This window comes from Coturnix japonica, chromosome Z (assembly GCF_001577835.2).
Source record: "Coturnix japonica isolate 7356 chromosome Z, Coturnix japonica 2.1, whole genome shotgun sequence".
NCBI classification, from domain to species: Eukaryota; Metazoa; Chordata; class Aves; order Galliformes; family Phasianidae; genus Coturnix; species Coturnix japonica.
In genome coordinates this window covers 54,360,938-54,371,483 of record NC_029547.1, presented here as the reverse complement: position 1 = coordinate 54,371,483, position 10,546 = coordinate 54,360,938, and the positions used below count along the sequence as shown (strand labels likewise).

Sequence of the window (10,546 nt, the reverse complement as noted above, 5' to 3'; positions counted from 1 at the left end):
CCCCAGGCCTGGATGCAGTACTCCAGATGAGGCCTCATGAGGGCAGAGAAGAGGGGCACAGAGAAGAGGGCCCACCATTTCACCACTTTTCTGTTACACTTTTCTGCTCACTCAGATTAGCCAGGAAGACTTTGAGCCTCTCTGCTCTAACATAAGGTTTAAGATTCAGAATCATGTGCTAATGCTGAGTATGAAACTGCGATGTCAATTTCTTTCTGAAAACAAGCAGATTTGCTGCGTGCAAAGGACTCACAAAATAATAATAATAATTTTAAAAAAGGAACTGAAATACCACACTACTTACAACATCAAAAACATGAAATATGCAAAGTTAGGGAAAAAGAAAAAGCAAACTCATTTCTCCCATGCAGCCTGAAGTAGAGTGAGACAAGCAAAAAAAAAAAACCTGTGTTTCTATGCAGTGGTGCTGTTCTAAAATTGAGAAGAGAAAGTGAAAAATTACAGAAAAGCATAAAAAATCTTTTAAAGTTGTTTTGGAACATAGGGAGGAAAAGAACTATAAAGAAAGATGATGATTCTCGAGGACAATTTAAACTTTTCAGGGGATTATAGTTCTTAGTTGTGCTTATTCATCTGAACCACAGCTTAAACACTCTATGTGCAGACTATCCGAGAACAAAGTGAGCAAGGAAAAAAAGGCCATAGAAGAGTTTGCAGCTGGATGGAGATCATTTTCCAAGTGACAAAAATGTGATTTGCTGTTCCAAATCAATAATAATCTGGAAGTCATGAAACAAAACATATCCTTTGAAAAAAAAGGGAAATAATTTAAAATTGGTCTATTGTTAAAATCTACTCAGAGATTCGATACAAATGAAATATTCATATGCAAGAATACAGAAATTTCTAATTTGAACCATGAAAATGGAAGAGTTGATGGACTCAAAAGATAGTGATGATTACCTTTTGTACTCAAAATTAAACACAGATAGTGTTGATTACCTTTTAGTTTCAATGATGCTTTTTATTTCTGAGACAGGATAACTATCTAACTAACTATACTATCATATAAGTCCCAGTGGTGCAGGCTTTTCAAAGGAGGTTTGGTAGTACTGTCAGGAAATATCACCAATAAGGGATTGAAGCATTATCATGTGCAACGATGTATAAGAGTCAGTTTTGGACCTCCTTCTGACTGGCCTTTAAATCAGAACAGAAAAACGCTATTATTGCAATTCTAATATTTCAAAGTAGACCGAGACTCGGAGACACCACACCCAGCAGCCGGCAAAGAACAAAACTGTATATATTCTCAGATTTGCCATCCTGCAAACCTGCACTGGGTCATATGCAAATACACTCCTCAGGAAACCTAACCCAACATCACCTACAGTAGGGATGAAGAAGGAACTATACTGCAACATTTATACCTAAGCTTTTGTAAAGGAAGAACTGTAAATGCACAAGTGTTAAGGAAAGTGTTGTTACACTCATCCTTCACCCAAACATATTTCTTTAAATAAAGCCTCATCAAAGCCTGGAATTCAACTTGAAAGTCTTAAAAAAGAGGAAATGCAAGTGACCCGGGGCAGATGACTTTGCTGGCAAAGTAGAAAGAAGCAGCGTGTCAGGGGCAGGGGTGAAACAACTCGGCCAGTCTCACAAGAAATTACCTTTCTGTGGAACCCTTGCCACACTTAGAACTGCTCTACCCAGATTAAATCTATTGGAGGAGTGCTGCAGGAAATTCAGAGCACAGATGCCCTGGTCTCCATGCTTATATGCGCATGCTGTTGCCCCTTTAAGTCAGTTAAAAAAGCGTGTTTCGTCGAAGCAATCATAAATATTTACACTGCAGCTCTATGTTTAGGAATATCATTTTAACAACAAGACTGTGCTGAAATCCTTTTATTTAAAAACCCGTAGGAGAAAGCAAACAGCATTAAACAGAAGCCCACGGAGCCAGTGGGCTGCAAGACAACGTGGAATTACATATCCGATTGAAATATGGCAACGTGGAAACCAAGCCCGTAAGAGATGGCTGTTGAGACTGTAATTTCTTTACCAGCACAGCAGGGCATGAACGCGCTGCCATTCTGTGAGCCCAGGGACGCAGACAGCGTCTGCTCTGACACCGGGCACGAGCCCAGCAGAGTCCCACGGGTACTCGCAGCGCTGCAGGACCTGGAATGGGATCCTGCCTTCAGAAGGCAAGATAGGAAGGTTCGTTTCGGCAGATAAAAGGAGGTTTGTCTGCAGGGCGGTGGAAGCGCGAGTAGGAGTTTGTTTTAGTGGCCTGGGGAGAAATTCACTTAATTCTTTTGGTAACACAAGGCTTTGAAAACCTGAATGTTTAGATGCCTCCTGAGAACTTTGGAGAGGCGTGCAAGTGTCAACGTGCTGCTATTTGTCAGCTCTTTTATTATGGGGGGGGAGGGAAAAAAAGAAGAAGAAGAAAAAAAGAAGATAATGAGAGAAGTATCAGCACGGTAACGGAGTAACCGGCAATGGAGTACGGGCGGCAGTGCGGTCACACAGCGGCTGCAGGCGATGCGCTGTTCTCCTCCCGCAGCACACGGCGGTGCAGCTATAACGGGGACACACAAAGCACGGGCTCAGCACGCCCCGATCGCGCCGTCCCTTCCCGCCGTGCCCCCGCGCCACCTGCCGCCTCTCCTGGCTTTTACTCCCCATACTTTCTTCTATTTTCCCTCCCAAAGGCAGCTCAGCCTCAGGGCGCACCATGGCCGCCCCTTGGCCGCACACCATGGCGGCTCGGGCCGCTCCTACCCCGCACTTTCCTCCCCCACGCGGTGCGGCCGCTCCCCCTCCTGCCCCGCCCAGCTCCACGCACGCGCTCATAGGGACGAGGCTGGGGAGCGGCGCACATGCGCGGCCCGTCCCACCGCCTCCGTCCTTCCCCCCTCCCGGCTGGCGGGCGCACGGGGGCGGGCACAGCGCGGGGCGGCCGAGCCGCTCCCCTGGCGGCCGGCGGGGCCGAGGCAGCCGCGCCGGGGCCCTGCGGAGCCGCCGTGAGCGCGCAGCCCCCGCCCAGCCGGGTATTGTTCGCGGCCCGTCTCCGCCGGGACAGTTTTGCCCTCGTCCCGGCTCCGCTCCCCGCCGGGGCGGGGTGGGCCGGGGCCCCTTTGTCGCCACCTCCCCGGCGTGCGGCGGCGGCGGCGGCTGCGGGCGGGAGGGCGAGCGGCGGACGGGAGGGGGGGCGAGGCTCAACATGATGGCGGCCGAGGCCGGAGCTGAGGACGGCGGTTCGGTTACCTCGGCCGGGACGGCGGCCGCCGCCGAGCCGGGGCACTGCCGAGGCAAAGCACCGGGGCCGCAGGGCCCCTTCGCGCCCGGCTCCAGCTCCGGCTCCGGCGGGGACAGCCCGGGCGCCGGCCCGGCTCTGTGCTCGGCGCTCGGGCTGCTGGCGCTCGGCTCCACGGGAGCCCCGCCACCGCCCAGCGAGCCGGGCTCCGCCGCCTTCCCCCCGCTGCCGCCGCCGCCGCCGCCCCTACCCCCGGCCGGAGGGCTGGCGGCCGTGGACGAGGGCGACTCGCTGGACGGGCCGGAGTACGAGGAGGAGGAGGTGGCCATCCCGCTGAACGCGCCCCCCACCAACCAGTAAGTACCGCGGCCCCCCACCCCCCTCGGTTCCGCTCCCGGAGCGCAGGAAGAGCGCGGCTCCGCGCAGCGCCGCGTGTCCGTGCGGCGGGGGGAGGCCCGGGCGGCTCCCGGACAGACTGGGACTGCGGCGCTAACTTTGTAACAGGCGGAGACCTCCCCGCTGTACAAAGCGCTGCTCTCCTCGTGTCATCCCTTTGCATTCCGTTGTTTATACCTTAAAAAAAAGCAACAAGAACAGCACAAAGAACACCCCAGCCTTTTTGTTATTTCATACAGGAATATCACGAAGGTTGCACGCACGTGTTTGCCTTCGTGGAGTAGGGAGGGTGAGGTTTGCTCACTCTGGAACGCGGGTTGGAAATGAGTAGAATTCTTCTTCTACTTTAAAATAGTGGGCGGGCTGTGCTTACAGAATAGCGCCTGACTTTGCTGCTCAGCCAGTTTAAAGCGAGGCTGATGTTGGTTTGTCTGTATGGAGGCAGGAGGCAGAGGTGAAAATCCTGCAAACCTCCTGTTGGATTTCATTCTGTTATCTCTGTTTTAAGGTGAATGGATGTCCTGTGGTGCTGGTAACAGAATTTCGCACTCTGAGCAGAGCAGTTCTCAATTTATATTGTGTGAAAAATGTAGGATCAGATAATGCTGTGTGTAGTTTGTGTAATTAATGAGCACTCCATGCACAACCTTTGGGCTGAAGCATAGGAAGTCTGCAGGTTTGTGTGTAGCACCTCAAGCCCCGTTTCAGTACAGAAAACAGTTCTCTGGGAGGGTGCCTGGCTATTTAAAAAATGGAGTTGCTTCAGAAGCTCTATTGGTTGCACCAAGTAGTGTCTAGAAATGTGTTGTTCCTGAAGTTTCCTGAGGATAGTAGATAATGTAAGGTTTCAAGGTACTGAAACAGTTGGGCTAGATGTTCATAGCGGGCTTTTCCAACCTTAAGGAGTCTGATTGTGTGAAACCATGAGGGTTGGTAGATAGTTTCAAGGCGTGGATCAGAAGGACGACCTGAAAGCCCATCTGAGTTTGGGTTCTTTGTTACATTCTTTCCCAGTACCACTCTTAAGAGACTTCTGCACCATTCGTGTATTTCCATGATTTCAGGAATCATTAAAGTCATCAGGAGGACATAAAAATGTACCGATATGAATCCCTTTTAAATTCATGTCTCTCGCTTTGACAGTCTTCCCTGTAATCTCCTGATTTCTTGACTTTCTGTAGAAGTTTGCTAACTTAAGGCAGTGTTTGAACAGTGTTTGACTGGCGTCACTAATGAGCTGGAAATATGATCAGGCAGTTCTGACAAAGGATCAGGAGGGAAATAGAGGCACACGAATGTGAAATTACTTCTTCAGGGTTGTCAAATCACTGGAGCACACAATTCTGTACTTCTGGTTTTCTCTCTGAAAATAGATCAGACTGCTTTTTCCATTAGATCCAGTTATGTTAGTCAGAGAGAGAGAGTCCTTTTTGGAAGTATCTTTAGGAAATGGGGTGACAGATTGTAAATGACCACCTGTTCGGTCCTAAATATGCAATATGGACATATGCTAATAGGAGTGGGATTTGCTGTCAGAGCATTGTCCTGTGACTGAAGTGCTGGAGTGATGTCTGTCTTTAAGTGCTTTGACAAGTGTGTGCTGAGGGGAAGGCTGTGCAGGCCCTAATTTGCTCTGGTTAACAGTACCTTATTCAGACAAAAGGGAGACAGGAGTCTTTGCAGAACCAGGGCATAACTGTGAGCTGAGCTTTCTTCATAAAAGAGAATCCTTCACAACAAATCAAGTATTGTGGAAAATGTACACGTACCTCCCTACTCTGTGTTCTTAACAGCTTTTCCTTTGCCACATAACCCTCGGAGTGTGACTTTTCAATAAAAAATTGATTGAATAGAACCGTGTTTCTCTCTCATTCAGCTCCTTTATGGTGTCAGTTTTCATCGTTCTTATTTAAGTCATTCAGATTGGCCATATGCTGATAGTAAATCGCATCCTCTCAGTCCTGCTGTTTTATTTTGGAAGGGCCCTTTCTTTGTAGATGTACCATCTGCTTCTATGGAATTAAACTCCTGATTTATTATCAAAACAAAGATCAATATTATCTATAATCTTATACAGGGAAAGGTTTGCTATAATTCTTTAGGAATAATGATTGAATTTATAGTTAAGATTAAATTTGTCCAGTTGGATATGACTACAAAACTGCTGTTTCATTTGTTTAAATGTGACTGCCAGCTCCACCCTTTCCCACTTCCTCCTAATTCATTCAGTTTTTATGGGAGGGATACATGATCGGCTTGATGGATAATTCTGTGACTTTGTTTTGTTTCTTTGTCTTATTTGCTTATAAATAACGTTTGCATCTCCGAAACCTGGAAGTGCTCTTCACATTTGGCTTTGCTTTATGTGACATTATCTCTTGTACAAGAATGAAAAAGAGATTTTATTTCACAACAGTAAAACTCAGTGGGCTTCTTTGCCTTCCCTCGGCATGCATCACATTTCAGGATTTACTGAATTGTTGGTTACTGACTCTATTAAAAAAATACATATATATCTGGTAAAAGCTGCTGCTGGTATTTCCTAGTTTGTACTGCCGTCTGAAGTTGGACTTGCATGCATGAAATGAAACAAAGCCTTTTGTAAAAACTGAAGCACAACTCTATGACCTTTTCGTGTGATGATTTGCTTTGCAAATTTAAAAAAAAAAAAAAAAAGTAAATCTGAATGAATTGTCAGCTTGCAAGTTTGAGACCATAAAGATGTTATAGAAGATAGACTTTTTGCTATGAGTGAGTTCTAAAACAAAGTGTACTTGACACGCAGATTTTTACAGTAGCTAACCCAAAGAGATGGGAAGTCAAACAAATGCAAATGCTGTGCTTCCCATCAGGATGCTGTAACTATAGTTTGCTTGGAGTAGTCAGGATATATTCATCTTTGATAGCAAGCACCTAATAAGTACACTTAATTTCTTCTTTTCCATGTGCCTAAGGAATAGGGGAACATGTCATCTCTTAATACATTTTGTCTCGTTAGAAGGACACTGTTGGCATTTAACAGGTTCCCTGCAACCAAAAGCTCAAAATTTCCAGGTAGTGTTGATATTCATCTTATTTCATACTGAGTGAAGTTGACTCAGGACTTGTCTGTTCAGAGTGTGAGTGCGTGTAGTTTTCCATTACTCTGGAGTGTAGCGAATGTGTATTTATGTTGTAGTTTAATACTGGGTGGGAAGCACAGGATGCTAAAGAATAAAACGGGCAATTCTATGTTGTTTCATTCTCGGTTTCTCTCTGCTTTATTCCTCATCTGCCAAGCACAACTGGCAGGTTGATGGAGGTCTGAAATGTTGTAAGGGGTTGGCCTTCAACATTAGCGAGTGCTACCTAATTTAGTAATAAAACAGCAATACGTGAGATAGGTGAAATATTTGGATTTTTGACTAAAAATCTTAGTTGTCAGGATTATTTGGGATGTCTTTGTACTATTAAGGCAGCAGAAACAGTTGCTGGGTATTTCATCAATATTCGTAGTTTCATCTGGTGATCTTTTTAAGCAATGATTAGCAGTTTTAAGTGGCAGTCAGTTGAAATTGAAAGCTGACTGTTACAGAATGAAACTGTCTGTCAACATACTATCTGTTTTTTTTAAAGAAAAAAAAAGCTTACCAAAAGTAGATACATTTTTGGTCACTCTCTGTTCAAGCAAGATATTAGTGAGATAAGGCTGAACATAGAGAGATGGGTAGGGAAACAAGCAAAGATTGCAGGAAATAATATTTTTATGTCCAAATGTAGAGTGAATTCCGGATTCTTCAGGTAAGCCTTGCAAAGGTGGCAAGTCCAGAGTTGTGCAACGTTTGTTTATTTGGGTAACCGGTACGAACAGAAAGTGATTTGGGTTTTGGGGTTTTTTTTTTGTGTGTGTTTGTGTTGTTATATGTATATATATTTATTTATTTATTTTTTTCTGGAATAGTGGCTGAGGATTATTTTCCATGCCAATGAATAAATCTGTTGCTGTGAAAACTAAAGGGGAAATAGTGTTGGCATATTTAGTTAGATTCTGTGAAAACATTAAAAATGAGGTGGGATATAAATTGACTTTAGTGCACAAGGTTCCATTTCTGTTTAATCTTAATGTAGTTAGCAGCTAAATTTCTCTCTCAAAAAATTGAGGTTTTTACTTCCTGCAGGGAGCAGGAATTGATAAAGGAATTAATTATCTGAAGTGGCTGATTAGTGTACTGACTTGGTTGCTTACAAAACAGGCTCAAAGAAGTCTAGTTTTAGTTATGGTTTAATATGTCTTCAGTGTGTGGTCAAGAGCAGCAAAGCAGAATTGCCCATAACCGTATGAAGGAAGGAAAGTGGTAAGTAAACTGATGTGATAGGTATGTACTTGAAAGGGAGCTTTAGATGAGGAGAAACAAAAGTAGAACAGCATTTGCTGCTGGGTTGATGAGGAATTTTCATTATTTCTAGTTAGTATCTGATGGTGTCACTTCATCTATAGGTTGAATGTTCTCTTGTTCTCCTTATACTTCGTTAGGCTTGTCCCATATCTTTCTTTCTTCTTTAATAAAACTTAACCAAGAATTCTTCTTGGAATTTATCTCACTAGTGAGCAGCGTAGGAGGCATCATGTTTTAACATGGTGCCTGTGCTTCATAGAATTATCCCAGTGGAATAATTCTGTCTTCCTCTGCCTTTCTCCAAATTATGGTCAGCACCAATGAAATGTTAGTGTCATTCACATGCTTGTCATGTTCCCTCTCCTGTTTCATATGTGTGCAGACAGCCTTTACTATTCTCTACCTTTTACATAAAACATCTGCTCTATCCATCTAGAACAGAAGAAAAGTGCGTTTTCACTAGTCTTTATGTTGCGTTTTGTGTTGAAGGTAATGGATAGTGGTCAGTATGGGTTTCTGAGATGAATACTGAACTTAACCAACCAGATTTCCTTCTGCAGTGAGGTACTTGGCTTGGTGCATGCAGGAGGATTAGTGGATACTGACCTCATCTTTAGGACTGCTGTATATATACATACGTGTGTTTGTGCTCATATATATATGTATATATATATATATATATATATATATATATATATATATATAGCATATAACAAATGGGTTAACGGCATACAGGTTAGGTAAGTAGAAGTACAGTGGGCTGAAGAGCCAACTTAGAAGTTGGGCCAAAGGGGCTTGGTGGTCAGTGACATGAAATTAAGTTGAAGGCAGGTGTTCCCCAGGTTGTACTACAGAGCCCATACTGTCAACATTGTGGTTATTGGCTGCAGTGATGGGACAGAGTGCACCCTCAGAAAGTTCACAAACAATGACAAAACTATATGGTTGATGCAGCTGGTGGGTGAGCTGAAGTGGTATGGGACCTCTTGAAGTTCAGCAGAGGAAATGTGAAACTGTCCTTTATAAGGGCTAGCACCAGAACATGCAGTGTGGTGACTGTGGATGGGAACCAGCTCTTCACAGCTGCATCAGGACCAAACGGTCCTGACCGACAACAAGCACAAAAGGGTTATCAGTGGTGTCTCAGGTGACGTTACAGGGACCACTGTCCACAGATCTGTCGAGGTCATCTTCCCCTCTGCTCAGTGTTGCTGGGGCAAATATGGTGCTGTGCTGGGCTCCCTGTAGAAGGGAGACGCAGACTTAAAGGAGCAAGGCAGATGTGGGACTACCAAAGTAATGGCTTGGACTGTTTTGCCTGAAGAAGAGACTCAAGAGGATCTTACCCATCTTACACGTGATGGAGGGGGAGCAAATATAAGAGAGTGAAGCTTTCTTCCTTGCTGCTTAGTGATAGGACAGAAGGATGTAGGGGGAAAAAAACTGAAAAACTTGAAATTACACTTGAATACAGAAAACAAGAGTGTTTTGTTTGTTTAACTTCAGTGTTAGTCAGAACACTGCAGCAGGCTGCCTTTAGAGATTATTAAGTCTCTGTCTCTGACTGTGGCTCTGAGCAGCCTGCTATATCTCATCTGCTTGGAGAACTGGGTGGAACGACAGGCAGGCAATCCCCAATATTCATTTCATAATGATGATCTAAATGATTCTATGATTCTATGTAAATGTGCTGATGATATAGTTGAAGATGACTGTTATAAGACCTCGCTGCTTGAAGTACTCTGGAATCACCTCAGTGACAACAGCTAATAGCAAAGGCTTTAAAGTACAAGATATCCTTAGGAAAACAAATAGAATATTTCATTATATTTTTGTGTAGACAAATCTAATTTCTAGTATAAAAACTCAGGAGTTTGTTTTTTAAATAAATTCTAGGATAATTAATAGTGCTGTTAGTTATTTAATGTTTGCTTGTCATATATAACTTTTCCTTTTAAGTTATCTTTTTATTACTTTAAGGTGTACTTTAAAAGCTGTATAGAATCCACTGTTGGTAAATAAACGTGAAAGCTCCAGGCACATTTTAGAGGAGGAGGAGTATGAGGACAAGGGCAGATTGACCATGGAGGACAGGCAGAGGCTGCAGCCCCATTCCATTGCCTGTTCCCATCTGCTGCCCAGTGAGGAGAGGTAGAAGTGGTTGGGTAGGAGGAAGATCTGTTTAGCTTGCTCTTAGTTCTCACTGCCCCTGTTAGCAGTGTGTTAGCAGTAGGCAGTAAATTGCATTAATATTAATCTTCCTGTTTTGCATGTGGTGGTAATTAGCCAAATGTTTCTCTGTTCATGTCTCAACCCATGAGCATCTTTTTCATTTCATTTTATCCAGCTGTGGAGTACAAGGGCAGAATGGCAGTGCCGAGCTGCCCCGTATGGTGAAACTACCATTAGTAATCAAGCTCCTCCCTAAAGAAAAAGTGATTTCTCATCTTCAAGTTTCAATTTGTTTGGATTTTTTTAGGGTTTTCATTTTTGTTGAATTGAAACAGTGGTACTTGACCACCAGTTATGGCTTTTTTATTTTGCTTGT

General features: G+C 44.1%; 1 protein-coding gene across 1 annotated transcript in view; it reads left to right on the top strand.

The window, feature by feature from the left end:
* The first annotated feature begins 2,954 nt into the window (after positions 1-2,954).
* The window catches only part of RASA1 (RAS p21 protein activator 1), a 49,951-nt gene continuing 42,359 nt past the window's right edge, over positions 2,955-10,546 (top strand). Inside the window, exon 1 of the mRNA XM_015849743.2 lies at positions 2,955-3,582. Coding sequence (XP_015705229.2) covers positions 3,194-3,582 — 389 coding nt within the window. The 5' untranslated portion in view covers positions 2,955-3,193. The remainder of the gene's footprint in view (positions 3,583-10,546) is intronic.